Source organism: Diceros bicornis, chromosome 33, assembly GCF_020826845.1.
Source record: "Diceros bicornis minor isolate mBicDic1 chromosome 33, mDicBic1.mat.cur, whole genome shotgun sequence".
NCBI classification, from domain to species: domain Eukaryota; kingdom Metazoa; phylum Chordata; class Mammalia; order Perissodactyla; family Rhinocerotidae; genus Diceros; species Diceros bicornis.
This window is the reverse complement of record NC_080772.1, coordinates 14,700,097-14,727,347: the sequence shown is the minus strand read 5'-3', so window position 1 is coordinate 14,727,347 and position 27,251 is coordinate 14,700,097. Positions and strand designations below refer to the sequence as shown.

Sequence of the window (27,251 nt, the reverse complement as noted above, 5' to 3'; positions counted from 1 at the left end):
TATGGAAATATCTGAAAGGCACATTTGGCCTAGTTCAAAAGCTCTATTAAATTAGTACTTTAATACGTTGTCCTAGTTAAGTCTTGTCTTTATGGCCCTTTTAACATTGCTTCACCCAGAGTTCATTCATAGCTTACTCAGAAATCACAGAAACGAGGATAGGCTAACAAGCGATAGTTGACCTTCTATTCAGTTTCAAAGATACTTTGACTCCCTAACCTCCCCCACTTCAATGCTGAGAAAAAGACCTATGTGAAGAAATTGATGGATCCAAGGCAAGCTTTGTGGTTTTTAATGCTCATACAGTGGGAAGCACAAACAGATGTAAAATGTATAATACCAATACTTAGCTTGGGGGAATTCAGTCCCCGAAACTAAACTGTATATACAACCGACAGTATCCGATGTTATACATTTTATCTTATAATACTGAGTCTATAAATGTTATTGCAGGCGTTTCCTTGTGGTACAAGGAGGAAGTCAGGTAACCTTTAACTTCCTGTGATCTGTATTTACAAAGCCTCTATTTTGGCCTGGTACTGTCTAAGATTACAGCAGTGTACCTTGTCAATGGTACCAGATTTGGTTTCTGGAAGTGCAGGAGCAAAGCATCACTTCAACATTTTGGAGTCAGTCATCAATGAACCTTGATTTCCTCAAAGAGGTGGACTTTTCTAAGCACCCAGCAACAGATTTCAGATAGATACCTTTGCAGGTAGGACCAAGGAGGCTTCAGGGAAACATCTGCTAAGAGAAGTGGGAGCCAGGTGAGACATTGTCTGCTCAAAACTAATCCTTGTCCTGGAAGGAAAATTTGGACCATAGACTCTGGAGCCAGATGGACTAAGTTAATATCCCTGCTCTATCACTTACTAGCTCTGTGACCTCTTTGTTTAACCTCTCCGGGCCTCAGTTACCTGACAATTACAGGGTTTTGTGAGAATAAGAACTCAAATATCTTGACCATTGTTTTTCTCAGCTTAACTCTCATTTTATTTTATATTAAGTACTATCACTGGATTTGTCTCTCAGCCCAGCTCCCCCTCTCCCCCCTCATTGAAATAATGTAATGGGCCTGGGTGGACCAAAGGATGTGTGGAGGCAGAAGGAGATGCCATAAGGTAAAAACAAAGGGCTGCTTCAGTAAAAACTCTGTGAACTGCCCTGCCCCTGCTCCACCTTGGTAACTATTTAACACTACTTCATAAAAAGGAAAGACAGGCCTTCTCCTCATTATGCAACACAACCCTAGGTGGGCTTCTGTGTGTCACTCGGCAGTTTCCAGCGGGATCCAGCCATTCGCAGCAGAAGAGGCTGGTGGGCCTGGGGACCTGTCAATGAGTGGTGGCAGAAGAGGAGTAAAACCAGATGCCACACTGCAACCACGCTCTCTGGTTCCTGAGCCTCCTTGAGACAGTCCCAGGAGGTGCTCCAAAACATGCTCAAGAATTAGGAGAAAGTCTTAAGGATTTGTCAGAAATGTACCAAACCACCACACTTCCTGCTTGTTTGTTACACACCAGGTATTGTGCCGGCAATTGGTGACACAAAGATGACAATGACATCTGTGACTTCAAGTCCCTGTCTGGTTTACCCATAAGCCCAGATATTTTTAAGACAATATGAGGAATTCAGAGGTAGCTCAGGCCCATGCACTGTGTGACTGCAGAAGAGGGGACCCATGGTTGGGGATATCAACGAAAGATGACTGTTAGGCGTTAGCCCAGCGCAGGGAGATTTCAGATAGAGGGTGCCATCCAAGACAAAAAAATGAACTTTTTGTTTCACATTTACATTTGCATCTGTTTAACTAAGATTCTCTGAAAATATTAATTCAACAAACAAAATGAAGTTCTGCTTTAAAACCGAACCTATCCAACACGTATGGCTTAAGCACTGAACTACCCCTAATATCACCATTTCAGAATGTCTTAATATTAATACTGGCAAGAACCACCTCTCTTTCTCAAGAAGCTGGGTTGCATTGCTTGGGGTCTGTATGCACATGGAAGTGGAAGCTAAACACAAGTCCCAGTGAAAGGCCAAGAGGCGGCACGCTCCGCCCGGACACCGCACACGTGCCCGCCGGCCCCGCCTCCGCACCCCGCCCCGTCCCGATCGTGCGGGGTCCGCCAATGCTCGCGAGAGCCACCTCGGCTTCCACGTTTGCCACGTTCCAAAGGATCAGGACAGACTGGAAAGACGAAAGCTGCCCGCGCTCACAGGCCACTGCGTCGCGCCAGCACAGCCTTAAGTCTGCAGGGGGCGGGGAAGCGCGGCAGGGTTTCGCCCCCTCATAGCCGCCTTTGTGATTGGCTACACTTCCCGTCACTCAAGCTTCCGGGCAGGGAGGAGGCGGGGCTCAGCCGGGAAGGGGCGTGGCCGAGGGCTGGCAAGCCGCGCGCTCTCGCCGCGGGAGGGAGTCACAGGTTCGGCGCACGCACGGCCGGGCGCGCGCAGCCGGCACGCGGGTGAAAGTCCTCGGAGGCGCGGCCGGCGGTGCCGAGCCACAGCGGCAGCTGCAGGAGCCGCGGCCCGCACCCGCTGCAGCGCTCGCCCGCCGTCAGCGGCCCCCGCGCCCCCGGTGTCCCCCGCGCACTGAGGGGGCCCCCCACCCCTCGCCTGCTCCGGCGGTGCGCGCAATGGCCCCACGCAAGAATGCGAAGGGCGGCGGCGGCAACAGCAGCAGCAGCGGCTCCGGCAGCCCGAGCGCCGGCACCAGCGGCGGCAGCAGCAGCCCCGGGGCACGGAGAGGTCAGAGGCGCTCCGCGGCGGGGGTCGGGGGCGGCCGTAGGGGTGGGGCCCGGGCGGCGGGGGCCGTGGCTCCGTCTCTGCAGCTCCCGCGGCGCGTCTCTTCCATCCTCCGCGTCGCGCCTGCTTTTGGCGCGGGGCGGAGGCCGTGCTCGGTGGGCCTGGCGGGCGGGCTGGAGCGGCTCCGCGGGCTCGGGGGGTCGCGCCGGGGAGCCCCTTCCCGCTGATCCCTCACCTGCAGGGCGCAGCCTAGATGGAAGTTATGGATAGACTCCGTCTTGGCTTTCCGTGGACTTGAAGATGAGAGTAGGAGAAACAATTTACCTTTGCCTTGCATAATTTGGGGAGTTTGGCAATGAGCCAAAGTCGAAGTAAATAAGTTCTTGCCAAACCGGCAGCCTTTAAGAGCAACTCGAAGTGTGATATTCTCAGGGGGGTGTGGGGGTGTGTAGGGGTGTGTGCGGGGAGTGATTTGAATGTTCTTGGAAATGATTTTAAGTATTTTTGCATTTATGTAGCTTTCTTAAAGGGCATTGTTGTTACCTTTAAAATATTACAGAATACTTTAGAATACTGGGCCAGCTTCTCTGTTGTTTTTCCCATTGTCTTTTTTTAAAAAAGTCTTTTGGATGTTCACCTTTCTCCTCCATGTGCTTACCCAGCAAAGACAGAGAACAGATGTTTTAAATCTGTTTCATCTCATATTTCAGTGGTTCTCTGTTTCTTTTATATTTCCTTTGACTCATAGTTAGGATATTGAAACTAACTGCAGGACACATGTGTATTGAATGTGAGCTGTAGACTTTCCTTGTTGAAATGATTTAGACTCTTTTTGTGTCCTGTGGTCTACATGTAATGTATTCATATATATCAAGAAGATAAATCAGATAACTATAGTCATACTTCACAGGACTTATTTTTTTTTTACAGCCTTTCTCACTACCTGAAATTATTTATTTTCGTTTGCAGTGTCTTCCTGTCTTACTCCCTCCTCTTGTTCATTCCTATCCCCAACTCCTAGAATGGTCCTGGCCTTTAATAGGTGCTCAATATATATTTGAATAAATTTATGTGGTGAAAGTAGTGCAAAGTCACCACACAAATTTACATTCTAAGAACTAACATTTGTATGGTAAATGGAAAAAGATACACACAGTTTGAAATTCAAAGCAAGCATATTAATTCACCTTCGACAATAAGTAAAAGTTTATGTTCTTTTGTCCCTTGTCCTTAAATGCCAGTCCGTTACTTAAACAGGCTGAAGAGTAGATGAGCTGTCACAGGCGGCTCCAGCTACACTTCTTAAAATTTAGAGATGAGAAGAGCCCATTGTGCCAGTTAAGTTCCAAGCAGAGAAAGCGGATGAACAAGACTTTAATGTTAATTGCTTTTTACAGTTTTCTGCACTCTTTACAAATGAAGCACATCTTTGTTCCATTTTATCCTTTGGGCTCATGAGTAGAGAGGACTGATTGCATCTGAGGAAGTCGCTTTGTATGGCCTGTTATTGGTAAAAATTAGTATTGGGAAATACGTATTGTGTTCCCACCCCTACTGGATCAATAAGTGAACCAGTTTTAACAGGCAAGTAATAAATTCAGGAAATGTTATGACCTAAATGAACATATTCTGACTTTCACATTCAGGCATTTTAGAGCAAGCTCTGTCCATATTTGAAGATCTACAGCCTTTTAAGCATTTTATACATTGATTCCATAATTATCATGAAACAGACATAGTATCTAAAGAGAAAAGTATCTCTTTTACAAAAAAAAAACACATTTAAAGAATATTGGAGTCTCGCATGTTACATAATGAGTAATCTTTTTCCATAGCCATTTTTTTCAGTAAATATTGACCTCTGGTTGTGTGCCAGGTAGAAGGCACAGGAGATGGAAACAAGGATTCTTTCAGTCATAAACAGTTATACCGCAGAGTGAAAGTGTGATTCTATTTATATTGTTTTCTTATAGCAGGATATACCTGAAAGATAAAACCAACTTCTCTGTTGTTGCAGTGGCACTGAAGTATAGACATTGATGCCCAAACCATTCCCATCTGCTGGGGAAATCATAGAAACTGAAGAAATTTTAGCAATGGCATTACTGTGAGGCCCCTTCAGTTCCCTCCTCTCATCTTATAGATGAGGGAATTATTGCCCAGAAAGGTTGTCTAGTTCATTAAAGGTTGTGTAGTTCTTGGAAACCCAACTAGTTAGTGGAAGATCCAAGACTAGAACCCATGTTTTCTGTAATTCATTCATTATACTACTACTTGGATTTTAGGTTCTCTAATTTGTAAGATTTTAATGGAATCTTGCAGTTAAAGTAGATTGTCTCTTAAGTTTCCTTCTGGATCTCTCTGTGGCATGCTACAACTAGTTAATTAGGAAAAGTGTGCTTTCGTCATATAACCAATTAAATTTTCCATCATCCTTGATGATGACATTGGTCACATTAAACATTATTATTTCTTAAATTTTTGTATAAAAGTATGGGGGAAAATGGACGCTATTCTTTGAAGCATGCATTTTAGAGAAACGGTGATTATCTGGCCTTCTGTTTGTCTTGGTGGTCACATTGTGTTGAAAAGTGATGTTTGGAAACTGGAATTTTGGGGATTTATATAACATTTGGAATTTTAAGTCTGTCTGCTTTTCTTTTAACTCTTCAACTAAAACTGAAAAATGATAAAATGTCTAGTTTCCTACAGAGCTCAATTTTACCTTTGTCAGTTTTATTCTTCATAACATAAAAGAAACAGAAGTAAATTGGACATCTTACTTGTAACTTGCATGTAAAAATTTGACTTGCATGGCCAATTGGGGTCAGAGGAAACCTCTTTCAGATTTATTGATTTGAAAATCTTTGGTTAAGAAGGATTACGATGTCCTTTTGGGCTTATTTTGTAGTACACAGACACTGGTATGTGTCATGTTTTTGTTTGCTTCGCTTTTCCCTTTTGAGTATCATTCATTCTTTCCCTGTAGCTTCTAGCATGCTACAGTGGTGTAAACATCTGACTCTTTATTTTGTCTAGTAGTGTCGTGCTACTACGTTCCTCTTTACCGGTAGGTGTCACTGTAGAACACTTTCTTCCTTCTATTTGAAGCTTCAGACTGTGTAACATCAATTGTTTTATTTTGTTTAATCAGTCCTGTACATACTCAAAACTATAGTGGGCGACCGCTTAAACACTCTTATCCACTGCTGTTTAATTCTCTCAAAGTCTCTCACAGCAGATTTTGAAATTTAGTAGTAAGAGTTTGTCCCTACCAGCCTATTTTTTTAGGCTTAATTTAGAATTAAATTTAGAATTAAATGCATTCGTATACTATTTGTAAAACTTAACATGTTCACAAATTCATTTGATGGATATTAATCATTTAGAATTTTTTTTTCTCTTTCTACTTTTCAGTATCTTTTAGACCACTCAGTAACTAATGGATACAGTACACTGCTGATTACATTCTGGATCCCTTGAATGAAGAGGGCTTGGTGAGATTTTCTTTCTTTAGCCAGAGGCTATCAGTTAGGGCCAGTTGCTTAATCCTCCATTAGTCAACGTAGGATGAAAAGATAGGAAGGCTATCATTCTTCCACTATAAGAACTGTGTGATATTTTGTGTTCAGTTGAACAGCATTTTGTCAGCCTGGCTATATCATATAAAACCAACTCCTAAAAAATGTTCTGAGAGTATTCTTGAACACATTTTAAAAAGACCAAGCGTATTAACCCGTGTTGGGCTTAGGAAATAAAAGAAAAGATCTATATTTTAGTCTGTCTTTAACATTATATGTCTCCAAGGATTATTAGAAAATGAGAGGTTTTCATTTTCAGCTAATTACCAGCAGAGTAACTCAGAGTAATAGAGATAAAGGCTCTTGTGGGTTCTCCTCCCTATTTTCAGTTAGTCTCAGAAATTGAACCTCTGAGCTCTCTGGTCCCAATAGAATAAACCTTTTTTCCTCCAGAAAGGTAGTGTAGTTTGGGAGAGTCTGATGACCTGGATTCATATCCATTCAAGAACCTTGTGGCAAGCCATTCAAAATCTCTAATCCTAGTCTCTTCAAATGGGAAAAAGTGTTCTCTCCTTTTCTTTCAGAGTTGTGATAGCTCTAAAACCAATTTTGAATCCCTTCGTGTTTCTCAGAGGCTTTCACTAAATTACTTCTGATGGTAAGGGTGAGTACCAGACTTCGGAGGATGTAAGGTATAGAGCTAAGCAGGCCATTGCATGCTTGAAACTTTTTGATGATACATTGTAAAAAAAGAATCATTTTTTGTTATATTCTGTGGCATCTATGTTTTAAGTAAAATGGATGTTCTAGAGGTGGTGTTTATACTGTGGCTTTGAGAACCATTTGACAGGTCTTTCTGCCTCTGGTGGTGTACATACCCCGTTGACACATCAACCTTCAAGTTGCTGATTTACCCTTGAGGTCTGGTAACATTGTTCTATTTTACCAGAGCTCAGATACATTTTAGTCTTTTGATGCTGTTCCAGCATACTGTTTTAATATGAAAATATGCAACTTAGTTTTGTCTTAGATACTTCTGCAACTCCTGAGTGGTTTGACTTCATTCTGTACCAAGATAAAAAATATTTTTTTTGAATTAACTTCCCTTAAATAAAATCTGTATGTACTTAGAACCCATCTACAGCTTACCCAAATCTCTGGAGAAAGCCTCAGCCACCTGCCGGGATATGTGGGGTTGCTGTGGCTCACTCCTAAGTTTCAGTATCTGCTGCCCAGCATCTGCTCAGCGCCACACACATGGGTGTACGTCTATCTGGGTGGACACGTGTCTGGTTCGGTCCTACAGTTTTGGCCATTTCTATTAGAGGACTCGAGATTAGGATGTTCATTTCCTCCTCCTCTTCTTCCAAAGTGCCACTGTAGGGGGATATTCTGGAGTCCAGTGCTTTCACCTTTTCACTTTCTTCTGGCAGTGCTGGGAGCCAAGATGGTATTTTCTTGTTAGTCATTATTAATTTTTTTCAAATTTTCCTTACTTTATTTCCTGCAATGAAGGTGCTTCATGCGTTTGGTCTGCATTTGATATTCGTTTTCAGGGATGTGTCTTGGTTACCTTTGGCTGATATAGTTATCTTTTAATGGCAGATCACTGAATGTAATTTAGTTCTGATCAGATTGATGACACCTGAGGACAGATTTACTTTAGATAACCTATTAAACTCAAAGGAAATTTGAGCTCACTTGGTGAATAAATCTTTTAAAAAATAGTCACATAAGATCTTTTGAAGGATCTGTATTGTTCTGTGACCCCCTGTGAGATCCAGGTGGCTTACCTGGTTGTTCTGACTGTAGTAGGACTGTCATCATCTGCCATAGATGCCCTTTGTGCTCTAATGTGGATAGGGTAGTGAGTTAAATGGGGCCGGGGTGGTGGGGGAGGGGTATCCACAGCGAGCAGAGTGGAACCACTATTGCTGTACTTGGAGAAATGCCAGCGCTTCTCTCCCACGTGTGTGCCTGCAGATGTAACCCAGTGACTCGTTCTGAATGGATGCCAGCGAGCATCCTTGTTAATTTTAAAGTGAGAGAATGTTGTTTGATAAAATAATTTTATTCCATAACTAATATTGTATAACTGCCTCTTCTCATATTTTATATGTTTGGCAGCCTTTTCTACCATAGTGCAGACTCACTGCTGTTCTGTTGTTCTGTCTCTAACTTCTGTTTCTTGTTTATTATATCACTGATATACACAATTACCTCCCCTTCCCATCTTTCACACTCTTTTTAATCTGAGTTTTCCTGAAATGGTATATTGGAAATCCTTTTTGGTCTTAGGTTCACATGTAAATTTTATTTAGGAGCTGTTAATTTTTTTTCTTGCATGAAAATAAAAATCTGTGTTGCAAATGTTTGTTGAAAGAATATCTAGCTCTTAACTTGACTTTTCCATTCTTGAATGAATCAAATCATTTTGAATAAGATGCTTGTCACTTACTGAGTTTTATAAATGAATCAAATCATTTTGAATAAGATGCTTGTCACTTACTGAGTTTTATAAATTATGTCATGCTTTTTGACATGTGAACCATCTCTCTAATTTCTAGAACACAATATGTGCTGCTCTGTTTGAAATATTACGTACTTAAGACTATAAATATATAGTGAATGCAGTGAATGCCCGTGTATCTACTGTACAGGTGAGGAAATAAAATGTTACCAGATTCTCGGTTTCTCCTTTCCTGTGTTATCCCTTCCCAGCCACTCGTACATATTTTGTGATAATCATTCTCATGCATTTCTTTATAATATATAATATATATACACCCACAAATAATATATAATGTTATGTTGCATATTATATATTACATATCCATTCATGTAAAAATGTATGTAATGTTAAAAGCAACATATATGAAAACTGCTTAGGAAGTATGTGTATATCCCTATATATAGAAATATATATATTCTTGTTTAGCACAGATTACAAGTTTTGTGAATAGGCTCATACTTGGCATAGTAGTTTGACACCATTTGTTTGAGATTCCACCAAACTCTGGCTCTTTATTTTCATTTATATAGTTCCTCACTCGTATGAATGTGCCCCTTTTTGTTTACCCACCTTACTGTCGGAGACCACTTGGTTTGTTTTGTTTTTTTCCTTCAAACACTGCTGCCCTGAACACTCTTGTACCTGTCTGTCCCCTTGTGTACGTGTCTAAGAGTTTTTCTAGAGCTTAATTTAGGATTGGAATTGTTGGGTCAGAACAAATACACATATTAAACTTGACTGGATATTGCCATTTTTTTTAACCCCAAAGTGGTGGTATCAGTTGACACTCCCACCCACAATGAGTGCAGCTCCTCTCGTGCTGCAACCACATTGCCAACACTTGGTAAGGTTTGATATTTGCAAGTTTGGTGGGTGTGAAATAGTACTTTGTGGTTTAAACTTCCGTTTTCCTGATCGCCAGTGAGATTACTAGTAAGAGTTGACCTTTGTGTTGCCTTTTCTATGAATTACTTGTTCATATAGTTTGCCTATTTCTGATTTTTTTTGTTTTGTGTTTTTAGGTTTGATTTGTAGAATTTTTTTCTATATCTTGAACCTTTTGATTATTTGTGTGGTGAAGGAATTCTCCTAGTTTGTGAGTATTCACATGGTCATTTTCTGTGGTATATTTTGTTGAATAAAATTTTAAGATTTTAATATATTAGCAGTAGAATTTTCCTCTTTTCCAATTTATGGTTTGTGCTTTATTTAAGACATCCTTTCTAACACAGAGATCATAAAACATTTTCTATTTTCTTCTGAAATATCTTAAATTTTGCCTTTTCTCATTTAGATGTCTAAACCACTGGACGTAGATTTTATTGTATATATTGTGAGGTAGGGATTTAATTCAATATTTTAAAAAAATGGATAATGAAAATTTCCTGTACCCTTAATTGAAGTGTCTTCCTTCTACACTAATCTGCAGTGTTACCTGCTCTGTATAAACATGTGTGGCTCTGATAGTTTCAGGTGTGTAGCAGCTGTCCCTCACTGAGCTGCTCTCTGCAGCATGTCTGATGGGGCAGGTCCTTCTGTTCTTCTCACCATTGTCCTTGCTGTTTTAGGACCTTTCTTCCTCCATCTCTATACATTTTAGAATTTACTTATCAAGAAAGTTTCATTAAAAATATTTCAGGGTTTTGACTGGGATTGTATTGAATTTATAGAACAATTTGGGACAAATAACATGTTTATAATATTGAGTCTTCCTATACTTGAACATAGTATAATTTGCTGTTTATTTAAATCTTATAACTAATTTTTATAAATTTACCCAAAAGTCGTATACATCTTTTATTAGATTGAGTGTAGGTACTTTATATTTTTTAAACTAACATATATTATGAAAATTTAACTATATGCACCCGAGTTAAAAGAATTGTGTAGTGACCCCACCACCTAGATTTTACAGTGGTTAACATTTAATGTATTTGCTTTATATCATATCCATTAATTAATCTTACTCTTTTATGCACTTCAAAGTTGTAGACATCAGTGTACCTCTGTCCTAAACACTTGAGCATGCCTGTCATTAGAGGTTTGTTTATGCCCCCCCCCGTAATATATTCATACAGTGAATTGCACAAATCTTAAGTGTGTGATTTGAGGAATCTTTATAAATGTATACATCTGTGTAACCCAACAACCAATTAAGGTAGAGAATATTTACATCATTCCAGAAAATTCCCTCAGTCCCCTTCCTTGCCACTACCTCTGTCATCAGAGGCAACTATGTTACTAAATTTTCTTACTACAGATTGGTATTGCCTGTTCTAGAACTTCATTTTGTATTTTTTTGTGTAAGGCTTCTTTGACTCAGCTTATTTTCTAGGTCCATCCGTGTTGTGTGTATGAGTACCTTGTTCCTTTTATTGCCAAGTGGTCCGTTGAATGACTGTAGCACAATGTGTTTATCCATTCTTTCATTGGCCACTTACACTATTCCTAGTTTTGGATTATTATGAAGAAGATTCTATGAATATTATAAATTTTTTTTTTTGTGTGTGGTCATATATCTTCATTTCTCTTGAGCAAATACCTAGGAGAGGAATTGCTAGGTTATAGGCTAGGTGTATGTTTAGTTTTATAAAAAAACCTGCCAAACTGTTTTCCAGAGTGGTGTGTAAGTATCTTTTACACTCCCACCCACAGTGTGTTGGAATTCTAGTTGTTCTACATCTGTACCAACATTTGGTGTTGTCAGTCTTCTCAATTTTAGCCATTCTGGTGGGTGTTCAGTGGCTTCTTATTGTAGTTTAGAATTACACTTCCCTAGGTAAACAAACAAACACGGAGGTAAGGAGAACAGATTGGTGATTACCAGAGGGGAAGGGGGTGGGGGGAGGGTGAAAGGGGTGAAGGGGCACATAGGTATGGTGATGGATAAAAACTAGACTTGGTGGTGAACATGATGCAGTCTATGTGGAGGCTGAAATATAATAATGTACACCTGAAATTTACACAGTTATAAACCAGTGTGGCCTTAATAAAATAATTAAAAAAATAAAATAGAACTACACTTCCCTGATGACTAATGATGTCATGCACTTTTTCTTGTGCTTATTGGCCATATGCAGAATCTTCCTTTGTACTTTTCCTTCCTTGAAACTTGTAAAGTTTCTATTTAGCTCTTGTGCCCATTTTTAATTGCTTTTTTGTCTTTTTGTTATTGAGCTGTAATTTTTATGTATTCTAGATCAAAGTTCTTTTCAGATCTTTGTATTGCAGATATTTCTCCTGGTCTGTAGCTTACTGTTTCATTTTCTTAATAGTATCTTTGAAGAGCAAGTATTTTTAATGTTGATATTTAATTTTTTGTGGTTTTTGCTTTTTGTGTCTTGTCTGAGAAACTTTTCCTATTCCCAAGTCACAAAGCTATCCTCTTGTATTTTCTTCTGGAAATTTTATGGTTTTGGTTTTTGTGTTTAGGTCTGTGATCCATCTCACATCAATTTTGGATTAGTTTTATGTTTTTTCATGTGGATATCCAGTTGTTTTGGTGCCATGTGTTGAAAAGACTTTGCATTCATCATTAGATTGCTTTTGGTGCCTTTGTCAAAAAGCAAAAGATGATATAATTATAGGTCTATTTCTGGGCTCTCTGTTCTGTTTTGTTGTTGTTATCTATTTGTCCTTGTGCTTTTACCACACACTCTTGATTACTCTAAGCTATATAGTTGAAGTATGTATTACTAATACTTGAAGCTGTATAGTAAGTCTTCAAATCAGATACTATAACTCTTCCAACTTTGTTGTTCTTTTTAAGATAGCTTTGGATATTCTGAGTCCTTTGTATACCCATATAAATTTTAGAATCTGCTTATCAGTTTCTACAGAATAAAGCGTACTAGGGTTTATGGTTAGAATTCATTGAATGTATAGACCAGGTTTGGGTGAATTGTTATCTTATTGATGTTGAGTCTTCCAGTCCATGACAATGGTATATCTCTTTGTTTATTTAGGTCTTTAATTTCTTTCTGCCTTGTTTTATAGTTTTTGGTTTTTTCTTACACATTTTTTGCTAAATATTTTTCTAAATAATATACTTTTTGAAGCTATTATATGGTATTTTAAAAAATTTCAATTTCCTATTATTTCCTGTGAGTATACAGACATAGAACTGATATTTGTATCTTCTATCATGTGACCTTGGGAAATTCATTTTTTTAGAAAAAAATAGATTCCTTGGGATTGTCTATGTAAATATCATGTCACCTGCAAATAGAGACAGTCTTACTTCTTTTCCAATCTGTGTACCTTTTGTTTCTTTTCTTGCCTTACTGCGCTGTCTAGGACCTCCAATACAGTGTTGAACCGAAATGAGAGGAGACCTTCTGGCTTTGTTCCTGATTTTAGTGGCAAAGTGTTTGGCATTTCACCGTTAGGTATATTAACTCTAGGTGTTTGGTGGATGCTTTTTATCAGATTGGGGGAATTTCTTTCTATTTCTAGATTGAGAATTTTGTCAAATATTTTTTCTCTAATTGAAATGATCATGTGACTTCTCTTTTATATTGATAATATGGTAAGTTATATTTATGTTTTTTTTTTTAACAATTTTATTTATTTTTTCCCCCAAAGCCCCAGTAGATAGTTGTATGTCATAGTTGCACATCCTTCTAGTTGCTGTATGTGGGACGCGGCCTCAGCATGGCTGGAGAAGCGGTGCGTTGGTGCGCGCCCGGGATCCGGGCCCAGGCCGCCAGCAGCGGAGCGGACGCACTTAACCGCTAAGCCACGGGGTCGGCCCTATTTATGGTGTTTTGAATGTTGTCTTCCTCCCTCTCTCCTCCATCCCCCTTATTCCTTTCTTCCCCTTACTAAGAATTATGATTAGTACTGACTTTTTTCTGTCTCTATTGAGATGAGATAGATATATATAGAGAGATATAGATATATATATATGTATATATATAAAATTTTTCTTCCATATTTTAATTGGTAAATTATAATAATAGATGTTCTAATTTAAAATCACTCTTACATTTCTGGGAAAAGTCTAACCTTGTGATGATATATATTTTTCAATATTATTGAATTAGTTTCGTTAATATATCCATAAGTAAAATTGACCTTTAATTTTCTTTGCTGATTTTGTTGTCAAGGTTATTCTAGCCTTGTAAATGAATTTAAGAGCATTGCCTCTTTTTCTATTCTTTGGAATAGTCTGATAGGATTAGTTATTTGGTAGAACTCATTTGAACCTTTTTGTCATTTACCCCCACTGGGTAGGGTGTGGTAGATAGGAGGGGAAACTTGTTTCCCTTTTTACATGTTTAAATGACCATTTAAGGTTTCTGTTGCTTCTTGAGTCAGATTGGCTTAGTTACATTTTTGTTTCTTCTTAGGCACATTACATTTATTAAAAAGGTTTCTGTCTTTAAATTTTCAAACTTACTGGCAAAAGGTTGTTTATGGTTTTAGTTGGACCTCTTGTAAATAAAATATAGCTATTGTATGCCTATTACCTTGCAATAAAATAATTTAAAAAAATCACTAAATATTAACTTTCTTTAAATTGTAGCTATTTTTTAGACACAGAGAATATTTTCTGAGTTTATTAAAGTGAAAAGTCTTTATAAAACAGACTGATACTCTAATATCTGTGAGAAGTAAGCTATTTTACTGGTGATTTGGTTGGATTGACTTGGGATGGTACCCACTTTCCTCCTTGAATGCTGGCACTGGGTACATTACTTTGTTCAAAATTGGACTTACTGTCTTCATAAACAAAACATAATGCTTATTTTCTGGAACCTTCAGATTTATTTGATTATTTTATGGGTTTTAGCTCTTTGGTCTATTTAGTCGTAACCAGTAAATAGCCTGGAGGCCTGGAGTGCCTGACACAGATCTAAGACAGTTATTGATGGGCTCTGTGGCTCATATGGAGGTGCGAGGAGAATTATAGGCCAAACATAGCCCAGTGTTTCTGTTACGCTTTTGCTCTGTGAGATTATAGAGGTCGGACACTTTTAAGGTGAAATTAATGTGTGTGCAAAGCTCATAAGCAACTTGTATTTATTTAATTTTTTTCTTCTAGAGGTAGTGCAGTATTTGTGTTAACAAGCCCCCAAGCTGATTTTTAGAATTCTCTTTCCGTCAGTGAGACATTTAAGATGATTGAGTGAGGGTGCAGTGAGATCGAGGTAGAGCATTGTTCACCAGCTTAAGTAATGCTGATGTGGAGTAGACTATGTACATTCAAGAGCTTCCCCCTCAGCTGGCCCCTCAACAATGCCTTGCAGTCTTTCCTGTGTGTTCTTAGTTGATGTTTACCCGTGTTTTCAGCACCCGCTATTTAAATCTTCACCTCCTTGAGCTCAATACCTTACTACTTCCCATTTAATTTTGACAGCCTTCCTTCCATTTTGTAGAGAAACCGGAGCTTCCTTTAAGAGTTTGCTCATCTCCTGCGTGATGGGTGGGGTTGGCCTCTGAGTTGTCTGACATTGGGAGCCAACTGACATGAAGCTGATTACCCTCCTAGGGGGGAGATAGGGTCTAGAACCTAGGATGGCTGCAGAAGCCAGTACAGTTGAACATCTTGGAGAGATTGCTCTAATTTGGACGTGCAAGTACCCAACAACTGAGCTTGTGAGGTGTGTCTTTGATGTGTGGTTCAGTAAAGCCCGTTTTCTCCATTGAGCCTGAGGAAGAAGGCCAGTAGGGTGGTGGGTGAGTGGAGATGAGCCAGTACCACAGTTAGAATTTAAAATCTTGGCAGTCACGGGCTATTACGGACCTTTGGGCCCCCATCTACCTAAGAGGAAAGCAAAAGCTGGGATAGGAGTCTGGGCAACTCTGAGGGAGCCCTTAGTGGACACCACTTTCTCATGGACCTTGAGTTTTCCCTTGTCTTCTCTTTGAGAACTCTCCTTCTCCACCCCTCCCACAGCTACCCCCCTTTCTTTAGTCTTTCTCTTTTAATGAAAAACAAAACAAAAAACACGAAAACCTTGAAAACTTCTTTCTACTCTGCCTACTCTACCCAGCCACATATTACAAATGAGTAGTATGAGCTCCTTGTCTTCTTCCCTTTGGGTCTTGGTCTTTCTGGCCAGGGTCAACAGAGACTACCTTAATCCCAGATCCACTGGGCTCTTCTTGTTCCTTTATCTGCTCCATAAAGGATAGTCTTCTCCACATTCTTTGCTTGGCCCTATTTGAATCCTATGCCACACAGTCTCCATAGCTTTAACTACTATCTATTGATGGCTCCTGATTCTATAGCACTCCTGAGCAATAGACTTAATCATAACAGCAATGACCCAGGAAAAACATAGCTGCCACTTACTGAGTGCTAGCTATATGTAAGACATCGTGTACTTCTTATATTTTAGCATTTTATTCTCACAGTATTTATCTAAATTCTCTTTTTGTAGATGAAGAAATGGAAGCTTAGATTAATTTGTCAGAGATCATGGAGCTAGTGTAAGTAGGAACCGTAGTTTAGATATCCATTTTGACTCTAAAGCTTCTTTAGATGAACAGTGTAGGTCCTCATTAACTGCTTAGATTACTCATAACTGGTCCTATTTCATCCTTCTGTCATAGCCATCTTTATAAAGTTGAAGTTAGATCATGTCTCTTCCTTATCTGAAAACATTGAGTAGTTAGTTCCCCAAAGTGTTCAAGATAGAGTTTAAATTCTTTAGCATGATCTAGGAGGCCCTTCATGATCTTGCCTCTCTTACCCTCTCTAGCCATTCTCTGCCTCACCCTCTGTATGTTTATATTAATTTAGCCGTGTTCAGTCATTCTCTGTAGTCTTTGTATTCACACAAGCCATTTCTTCTAGAACAGCTCCTCCCTTTCCCTTTCCCTGTGTGGCTTCTGTATAACCCTCAAGAGGCGGCTCCTTGGTCACTTCTTCCCCACTCTCCCTTCATCATCTTCCCATGGACTAAGTTCTGTAACTACCTGCCCTCCCCTCCAAGCATGAGCTTCTATAGCACTCTGCATGTCGCCAATCTAGCATCCTCATTCATTTACTGGTTCCTTCAGCAGGTGAAAGTGTGACCCAATCATGATATTAGACAACAACATATCATCAGACTAGACTAGGGTTGGGAGAGTTGGTCCTTATGTTTTATGTAGTAAACACCATGTTTTATTTTCCTTTTTATTTTTAGTGCTTAAATGATTGTCTGGACATAGTAGGTGCTCAGTAAATGTCAGAATGAACAAATACAGGTAAAGGTCTTACTTCCCTGTAGTAGACCAAAAAGGCATTGAGTGGGGGGACTGGGTTTTTGTGTCTGCTACCCTGTCTTGAATGTAATAAGTGCTCAAAAATTATGTGTTTTATGGTGGATTTTTTTAGGTTTATGGTATGGGCAAGAACACAGATCAAAAAGTCCTATTGATGTTTATAAATGTTGACGCTAAAGACACAAACAGAAAAATTATTAGGAATTATGTGGAGAATTGTTGTCCATTAATGTGGAGAATTGTTTCAATAGATCAAGTCCTTTAATAGGTACTGCTTACCATGCTAGTAGTTTCAGCATAGTAAGCTTTTGGGGTTATACCTGTAGGAAGCTGTTCTGAAGCTGTGAGCGGCTTTCCTGATGCTCCTTCATTTGTAGTTAGTTCCTTCTGATTGGCAGGAAGGTGGGGCAGAACCAGGCATTTTATTTGTTCTGTATTTTGTGAATTTAGAAAAACTTTGGAAGATTTTGGTTTTTCCCTCATTTTATTTTTAAATATGACTCAAGGATAGGCTAAAGTTATTTATGTGAATACTGAAATACTTCTGAATTGTTCTGTTTTTTTTGTTTTTTTTGTTTTTTTTTGGTTTGGGCTTTTGAGATTACTTGTAAGAATAGTGAGTATATTTCTTCCTTGACTTAAACTAAGGTTTGTTGATTTGGATTAAAAAATATAAAACTATGAAGTGAACAATGCTAGCATTTATAAAGAACAGTTTGGAACTTAGAATGCTATATCTTTAAAATTCAAAGTTATGATTCTTCCCAAATGATTGTTTTCATCTATGTTGTCCATATACCCCTTAACTCTAATATGATATACTTTCCCAAGTAAATTTTTATTTGTTTTTTCCCTCCATTGGACTAAGTGGCTGTTCATCGCTGTAGCACAGGGTAGGGACTGAAAGGGTTTTTGTTGAATGAATGAATATTCAGATGCATGGAGAAAACCATGGAAACGATTTGAAATTTATCATCGTGATTTTTATTCCTTTGTATCTTAAAATCTGTATTAGCTTATAGAGCTGAAAGCGCCTTGTTTTGCTGATCTGAATTCTATGTTGAGCAGAAGTGTTCTATTTAGGGCAATACTTTTATCCAGGATGGTATTAAACATATTTAACCTCTACTATGGGACAGGCCCCGCCTGGTCAGGTCAGCGCCTGTAAAACATCCCTGTGCTTGCTGCCTGAACACGAGCTTCTCTGTGACTTGCATAAAGCTTTGAGATGTCAGCCTTTTTCCTTCCTCAAATCTTTTGGGGGGTCATACTCCTGGGAACCTTCAGCAGCAGACTCAATTATTCCAGAGCATTGTCAAGAGGCGAGCATTTGAAACAGTGTTTACTGCAGTGCAGCCCGGCAGCGCAGGACAGCGGGGTGCCTGGTGACTTATTCTGGGTGACCTCAGCCAGGGGATAGGGGGAGTGCATTTGAAGCTGGAGCTGAGGGAGGGGGTGTGGAGGGACTTGAGAGCAAAATGGGTCAGTGAGAGTAGGGTTAGGGGACCTCTCTGAGCATGTGGTGGCATCAGTCATCACTTTGGTTTTGAACTGGGGGAATTGGGAGAAAAGGACAGACTTGGGGTGAGGGGCGGGGCAGCTGAGTCATTGAAGCTGGCGAGGTTCTAGCTGTACCCGCATTGGCTGTTCCTGTCCCTTACTCAAAACCAGCCTGTCCTTTGCTGCTGTGTGGTTTGGGTTTGTTTTTAAAATACTTCATGTATGTTAGATTTGCTTTACCATTTAGATGGGACAAAAACAATGTATATTTACATTTTAGATTTTTGTGGGAATACCGTGTAAATTGTCCAGTGAGGTTCCTGAGGACTTAACTGTGTTCCAGCCCTGTGCTCGGTGAGGGAGGACAGCAGTGAACTTGAGCACCCAGCTTGGGAAACTCGCCGTCCTGTGGGCTGCAGAGCAGTAAATATTTGTTGAATGAAGGAGGTATGTGTGATCGAGGAGTAGGGAGAGGAAGACTGAAATGAGGAAGAGCTCTGAGGCTTTTCAAGACTCTCAAAATATAGCCCCAACTGAAGTTTTCTGGGGAGTTAATCTCTGGGGAATCATGAAAATTAGAAGAGGTGGCAAAGACACTCAAGGGACAATGGCCCATTTTTATTAAAGGAAAGAAAGGTAGATTCAGGGCAACTATAAACCGTTGTCTCATCACAATCCTAGGCAAATTCTAGAGTTAAAAATTAATTTTAAGTATTTAGAAGAGAAAGCCATGAACACTAGAAGACAGTACAGGTTTACTAAGCACAGATTATTTAGAAAGATAAAAACAAAAACTAATAATTATGCATTTTGATAAGCTTTCTAGACTAAGTGGTCAGGATACAAGCTTGTAATTTTTCCTGACTTCACCAAGGTCTTTAACACCATCTCTGAAAACCCCCCTGTGCCTGCGATGGTCAAACGTTGGTTATATGATATGGTTGAATCACAGCTGACTGTAGAACTCTACCCACAGAGTGCTGACTTAATGGGTTGATGTCAGCCTCAAGGGAGCCGGGCCCAGTTACTGCTTATGCAGATGTGTGTGGTACACAGCTGCGAGGGAGGCTAGCACCCGAGGGACGAGACACTGTGCAAAAGACTGGCCTGGCTGGGAAGGTGGACTTTAAAAGGTTTAGCACATTTTTGCAAAATGAGCTCACTGCTGAGGATTAGCTGGGAGAGGCTTGAAGTAGTAGAGATATTTTTTTAAGAAGGCCTGGTATTTTGTTTGGGTTTGGTTTTTTAATTGCTTGCAGTTGCAGAGGGAGCTGCCTGCGTGCTGTGGCTGAGGAAGACTACCCTTCAGTGTTCGTGTTATTAGCGACCAGAGTGAGAGAGGTGGAAATTCCGCTCTGTGGTCAGGGCTGCATCTGGAATTGTGGTTTCGGTTGTGGGGGCTGCGTGTTAGGGGGATGATGACAGCAACTGCTCAGAGGAGGATGAGCTTTCGGATGAGGCCCTTGGGTGAGGGTGTGTTAACCTTAATGTGAGGGAGCGGTGAAAACCCTGTGGATGGCTGGCCTGGACTGGAGAGTCCTCCTAGGGGACGTCACCATCCCCAAGCGATTTTGCGGCTTTCAGGTGGCAGAGGAGTTAGGTTTATTCTCGCAGGTGAATTTGAGGCGAAACTCAGGGTGTCCAGTAGAAAATGTCCAGCAAGCAGATGGAGAAATGTGACCAGAACTTGCATGTAGGAGACGTCAAGTGGAGACACTTTTCCCTTTGGGTTTTAAGTTTGAGACCAGAGGCTGAACTGGTGTTTTTTTCATTACTGCTGGGTTTGGAACTTGATCCTTGACTTCTTGTGTCGTCTTTTTTAAAAACAGGTTAATTTTGTTTTTATGTTTTTCCAACGTTTTGTTTTCAAACTTTTAAGCCTATTTAACAGCAAAAAGACTCATGCATTGAAAGACTCATATGCTCCTCATCTGGGTTTACCAACTAGTTGTTAGCAATTTGCCACATTTGCTCTCTTTGTGTGTGTGTATCTGTCTGTCCGCCTGCCTTCGTTTCTCTGTCTCTCGTTTTTTTGGAACTCTTTGAAAGTAAGCTGTCGTCATCATGACCGTTTAACTCGCTCAACTACTTTTCCATGTGTCTCCTAAGGACTAGGACATTCTCCTGCGTAACCACGATAGAGAGTGTTAACACTGATACAGTATTATTTAAATGCACTCCCTTTAGATAGTACAGTATTATCTAAATTTAACACACAGTATCATTTAAAAGCATCCTTAAAACTTGAAGCTGCATCTTTTTTTCTAAATTTTTTACTTATCCAGAATCCAATCATGAATTAACCTGGGTGCTTTTAACATTTCAAATTCTTGGCCCTTACCCTCTAGAGTATCTGATTCTTTAGGACCAGAATGGGCCTGGAAATCTGTATTTTCCCAATTTTTAATTTGAAAAAATTCAAACCTTCAAGACAGTTATAAGAAAGTTCATTTACATTCACCAGTTGTTAATATTTTGATGCCTTTGCCTTCTCTATTTCACTCTCTAGACACACACACCATTTTACTTACTTACTCATTTTGCTGCTGAACCATTTGAAAGTTAAATCATGATACTTTACCCCTGAATTCTTCAGTGTGTTTTTCCTAAGAACAAGGATATGCTCCAACATCATAATATAATCATCACACTCAGGAAATTTAACTTTGCTGCAGTACTGTTACCTAATAGAAAGTCAGTATTCAAATTTTCCTGATTTATTCCAGTAATGTCCTTTAAACTGACCCTCCAACCCATGTGTAAATTCTTAATGTCTCTCTTATATAAAGATTTTTTTATTAGATTTTCTCCCCCAAAGTCTCATAAGTAAACTATATGCCTTCCCTCTAAAATATGTTGCTTTTTGTAATTCTTCTAAAGATTTTATGAGTTAGGGGGAAAACACAGTAAAGAGAAACTTTTTAATTTCTTCTGATTACAACAGTCTTGAAATTTAAATTTGTGACTGAAAAGTTGGGGGGGAACATACCAATAAAAACACAAGTAAACCAGTTTTTGAAGGAAGTGAAAGAGTTCAAGTGTTAGCAGGACTTTTGGGTGGCAGGAGAATTAGATTGATTTCATTCTGTTGAATTTGAGGGGAAAATAACTGGCTTAGAAATTTTTTATAACTCATCGAAACTAATGAAAATATTCCTTAAAATTATCAAAATGTTTCTTGCTTTCACTCTCTGCGATACGCACCACTGATAGACATTTAGTTGACATACTGGCCTCTGATTTCATGACCTCTCTTTTCGCTGACAGTGTTGGAGCCAGTACCGGGGCTTTTGTCCGTGACTGTATGTCACAGAGCCGATGATTGTGTGTAAGTGCTGAAATAGAGGTCACGTTTCACAATGTGACGCGTGGAAACCCTGTTAAGGTCTAAGTAACATTTTCCGATCTGGTGGTATATTTAAAAATATATAAAATTAATACATTAGACATCATCAAAATTAAAAACTTTTACCCATCAAAACTTTTTACCCCATTTAAGAAAATGAATAAGAAAGTCATAGCCTGGGAGAAAATTGTGTAACACATATCTGTTAAAGGATAGATGTCCGGGAAATATAAAGAACTCCTGCAATTCAATTAAAAAAAGCAATGAAAAATTATAGGCAAATGTGCAAAAGATTTGAACAGACAGTTCATAAAAGAAGATTAATAAGTGGTCAATGAGCACATGAAAAAAGCACTCAAATATTGGTCCTCAGGGGAATACGAATTAAACCACAATGAGATAAAATTGCATATTTGCCAGAATGGCTAAAATGAAAAAGACTGACAACACCAAATGTTGACAAGATCACAGAGCAAAAGAACTTTCCTACCTTCTTGGTGGGTATATAAAATGGTAGGACCACTTTGGGAAAATGTCTGGCAGTTTCTTGTAATACTAAATGTACGTATACCCTATGATTCAGCAGTTCCCCTCCTAGGTATTTACCCAAGAGAAATGCAAGCCTATATTTCTAATATGCAAGCAATAGTCTTGTACAAGAATATTTTTGGCAGCTTTATTTGTGATAGTCCAAAATGGGAAACAGTCCAGGTTTCTACCAATAGAAGAATGGATAACCTCTGATATACTCTGGTATATTTATACAATGGAATACTACCCAGCACCAGAAAAGAATGAACTACTACTACACAAAACATACATGGCTTTCGGGAACATAAGGCTGAGGAAGAGAAACCTTACACAAACAAGCACATATTGTGTGTTGCCATTTTTATGAAATTTCAAGAACAGGCAGAACTAACCTACAATGAAAAAAAGCAGAACAGTATAATGGGGCTGCCCCCAGGGAGCTTGGTAGAATGTGGTAGAATGGAGTTGTGGTAGAATGTGAGTGGGGAAGGGCCGTGAGAGAACTTAGGGGTTGTGTTAATGTTTTATGGCTTGATAGGGATTTGGGTTGCACAGTGTATATTTTTGTGAAAACTCAGGGAATGTACACTTAAAATTAGAGCATTTCATGTAAATTTTACATAAAAATGATTGAACTGTAGTTATGATACAGAAGCTGAAGTACTTAGGGGAATTGAACTAATGTCTACGATTTATTTTGAAATACATTATACATATAAAATGGATTAGTGGATGGATATAGAGGGATAAATAGACACGCCATAAGTAATGTAATAAAATGTTAATGGTAGAATCTAAGTGATAAGTATATGGGTATTCTCTGTAAAATTCTTTCAGCTTTGTTGCATGTTTGGAAGTTTTCATAATAAAATATTAGGAAGAGGCTCATATATTTGTTGCATCATATGAAACCCATTTTTGTGGGCCAGAACCATGAGGTGCTGGCGCTTTTTTATGTGTCAGCCTAACATACACAGCTACGGTCTTTTTCCGACAGGGTATTGGTGTGAAACTTCATTTCCTCCACTCATCGTGCTCAGTGGGACTAGATTAATCTCTGGGTGGCAGAGGCTCTTGACTGTCTCCGGCACAAATTCCTTAACGTCCCAGTCACTCTCCTTTTCTAAAAGTCTGTCTGGTTTAAATCTGATGTCATTTTCAATGCAGAATTTCCTGTCTCCTGTTAGCAGCAAGGCAGGAGGGCCGAAGTGGGGAGGGGTAGTTGCGCTCTCTGCATGGTCTGCTTTGGGGCAGTGCCCTCTTGCCTCTCCTAGGACCTAGTTTGTCACTGGTGCTGAGTAGGGAGAGGAAGAGTGGGAAAGGCCTTTGTCACCTCACAGGTCCTAGTCAGGGTCTCTTGTGCTGGTCGATAAGAACACCTGACCCTGGTTGCCCACAAGTGACAGGTGCGCAAAGGCTGCCTCTGTGAGTTCTCTGGAGAGCCTAATGAGGACCTTCCCCACGGCATGCAGCTTCTTTCAGCCCCCCGGGCGTCCACTTCTGGCAGGATGCTCCATCCTGTCTTGCTCCTGGGAGTCCCTCACCTGGCGTTCAACCCTTTTAAATGAGATGCTGCAGGATGGTACGAACCCGGGTACTCCCGTGCTGCCCGCTTGGGTCCGTGGGCAGCTGACATCCTGCCGGGAGTGCAGGCTGCTTGGTAGCTGTCGCCTTTGCTCTGCGGTCATCCCTCTCCAGTTCTCCTGCTCAGCCTGGCATGAGGTGGGCCATCGAGTCCATTGCTTAAGTAAACATCCCCTGGGGAATGAGAAGCCAGTCTTCCTTTCCTCCAGGCACCCCTCGTCTCCACAAAGGGCTTCTCTTGCAGGACGTCTCTCTCACTGGGCTTTAGGCAGGGGATTTTTGGAACTTATAAATGAGTATTCGTGTCTTACTAAGTTTGCTGAAAACTCAGATTCATTATTCTACAGAAGTGTGGTTAGTTAGCTTTTGGCAAAGTTGTGAAATTTCTACTGAAGGTATATATTTAAGGATGGTTGCAGTTCATGTAATTTGGGAGAAGGACACCATTAGTGAATCATCAGTTTATTTAGTTGATCATGATTTCTGCACGGAGTTGGGCAAACTGTACATTCTGAGGGAAGTGTCCACACAGGATTGCCCGCATCAGACACCAGCAACAAGTTTGGGTGGGTCCCCTGGGCCACTATCACTTCAGATCAGCTGGCCACAAATTTGGGGGTTCCCCACGAACACAGAACTCAGGAAAGTGCCACCCTTAACATTGCAGTTTTGTTACAGTGAGAGGATACAAATTAAAACTAGCCAAAGGAAGACACGCAGGGCAAAGTGGGAAGGTTCCAGACACAAAGCTTCCATTGTCCTCAGGGACATCTTGCCTTCTTGGCATCAGTGCATGACAGTACGTATTGGAGTATTGCCGACTAGGGGAGCTCATCCAAGCCTTTGACATGCAGAGTTTTTATTGGGCCTCGATCACGTCTGCAAGCATGGCTGACCTTTAGTCTCCACTTCTTTTGGAGATTGGAATTGATACTGCCTGTCCCAAAGCCTCATCATAAATCACATTGTTAGACTATCCGGTGGCCAAAGCCCCCAGGCAAGCAAAGTCATTCCTATCAGGCAGGATGTTTCAGGGACCAGAGATCCCCTCCAAGTAGGCAAGGGCAAAGCCAGACAGACCTCTCTTTGGGTAAAGTTAATTCTTTACTACGCAGTTTTCAATTGCAGCCATTCTTGATTTTTACTTATTACTGTTCTTCAGGTTCATTATTATTAATTTCTTTAGTAAAGGGTTGTTGGCTGTCCCCAAAATGTATTGTGATATATAATTGCATCAACTGTTTTTTTTTTGGTCTATAGTTTTCTAATCACTTGACTCTAAGAGGTATATGTTTTGTAATTTACAACGGAATCTTCTGTGTATTTTGTGCCAGTGCTTTTAAATGCCCCCCTCTTCCCTCCCTATTTGCATCTCTAGGACACTTTTTTGTAATTGCTGAATTCTTTTGCCCCAGAAAGTGGGAACTTGTGGCTGTGGATCTTCTGCTGTCTAAGTGGGTTAAGGTCAGAAAGCCTTCGGTGACACAGCTGCATGTCAGTCCTGGTCATACATATCGGCTTTGTGACCTGGTCTCATTGCTGCAGAATTAGAGTTAAATGACGAGAGGTAGGCTTTTTTGTTATTTTTCTTAGTTTTGGAAAAAAACCTCTCTTTTTTTTTTTAAAGAACTTTTCACCACCTCCGAGTTTCTGAATGGACACCATAACTCACTTTTCTTCATTCCTTTTGCCACTCCCCATTCAGCAGGAGACTGTCGCACTCTGAACACCATCCTGTTACCCACGTGGACAGATGATTGACTAGCCGAGGAGTGGTTTTCCCTCTGAGACTGAGTCTTCCCTCTTTATTGAATGTTCTGTAGGGAGAACTGGTTAAGTTTAAAGAACTAACTCATTAGGCCTGGCTTGATGAACTAGCTTTTGGAGTTAACTGCCATTTCTATTGTGTTTTTAGCTTCCTACCATCGGAGTTTGGATACATCACAGATGCGTAAGGTGGGGGTTGAGGGACCCGTGCTCTGATTCAGTTGTTCTCTTCTGCAGTAAATCAGGAGTGCAAACATACGTGTGCACGAGGGCAGTGGGTCCTCAATTTGGGTTCCAAAGAATAATAAGGGTTCCAAAAAATATCTGGAGGCTGATATAGATAGATATTGCTAATATTTCACTTTCTGTTGCTTATACTGATGAAAATGGAAACGCCTTTCACAGTTTTGTGTTACTCAGTTCTGAAACTCCTGGTAGCCTCTTGTCACTCCTTCAGCCTTTTCTGCACAGAGTCAGTCAAGAGAGCAGCGTTAGGGGCCTGACTGCCGGGCCACCCTTCCTCCTTGGGCTTCTCATGTTCAACCTGGGGTCAGTCACCCAAGATTGATCAGGGAGGAATTTATCTGACACAGAGCAGTGGAAACTTGATCATGGACCGCTTTGGGTTCAGAGCCAGCGTTTGGGAACAACGGGGCTTCTTTCTTGATATCTCTCTTAACTATTTGAAGGTCTTTTCCTCTTGTGAATTAATTTTAGGATAATTAAATTCATGGAGATGAGGAAACCTGAAGGAACCTGGCAGTTGTTGGACCAAGCTTTGCTCCCTTTTTTCTGAAGTGTTAGCAGGAAGAGCTTTGATTACTCGTGTAATAACAAGGATTTGAGAGGAGTTTACTCACTTGTTTAAGAGATGTATGTTGAGTTCCTTCTAGGTGCAAGGCGAATATTCAGTGATGAACAAGGCAGATTTAGTCCCTGGCTTCATGAAACTTGCATTCTGGAGGTAGAAAAAGATTAAGAAATTAATTATGGTATAATTGTCTAATTACCAATGAAATAATGCTATAAAGGACAAGTGCATATTAGAAAATGCTCTAATAGTAGTATGGGAAGGCTTCCTGGAAGAGGTTGGATTTAAGCAGAGTGAGCAGGAGATAGCTAGGCTGTGGGGACATGTGTGATGGTGCAGCAGTGTTGACATTCCAGGAAGAGGGAATGGCCCGTGCAAAGATCCTGAGACATTAAAGAGCATTAAAGAGTTGTTTTGTGTCTGGAATATACACAGCTAGGGGAAAGGGCACAAAACTAAGGCCAGAGTGGTAGGCTGGGGCCATGTCAAGTAGAGTCTTATAGGCCACACTGAAGATTTGTATTTTATCCTAAGACTAATGTGAAGCCATTGAGGGATTTTTAACAGGGTAATGATATACTCAGATTAAAAAAATTATTCTGGCTACTGTATGGAGCAATAAAGGTTATGTTAAGATATTTTAATTGTAATAGCCTAGGAGATGATGGTAACTTGAATTTGGATGATCACAGTAGAGAGACAGACATATGG

At 40.1% G+C, this 27,251-nt stretch overlaps 1 protein-coding gene across 4 annotated transcripts in view; it reads left to right on the top strand.

Moving 5' to 3' along the window:
- The first annotated feature begins 2,201 nt into the window (after nt 1-2,201).
- Nucleotides 2,202-27,251, top strand: part of ASPH (aspartate beta-hydroxylase) — a 216,116-nt gene continuing 191,066 nt past the window's right edge. For 2 of the 4 annotated variants that reach the window (XM_058528764.1, XM_058528762.1), the window contains exon 1: nt 2,431-2,754. In XM_058528764.1, the coding sequence (XP_058384747.1) occupies nt 2,643-2,754 (112 nt within the window). In that variant the 5' untranslated portion in view covers nt 2,431-2,642. Of the gene's footprint in view, nt 2,755-27,251 lie in introns of all 4 variants that reach the window. The other 2 variants (XM_058528766.1, XM_058528763.1) reach the window with 2 other exon arrangements.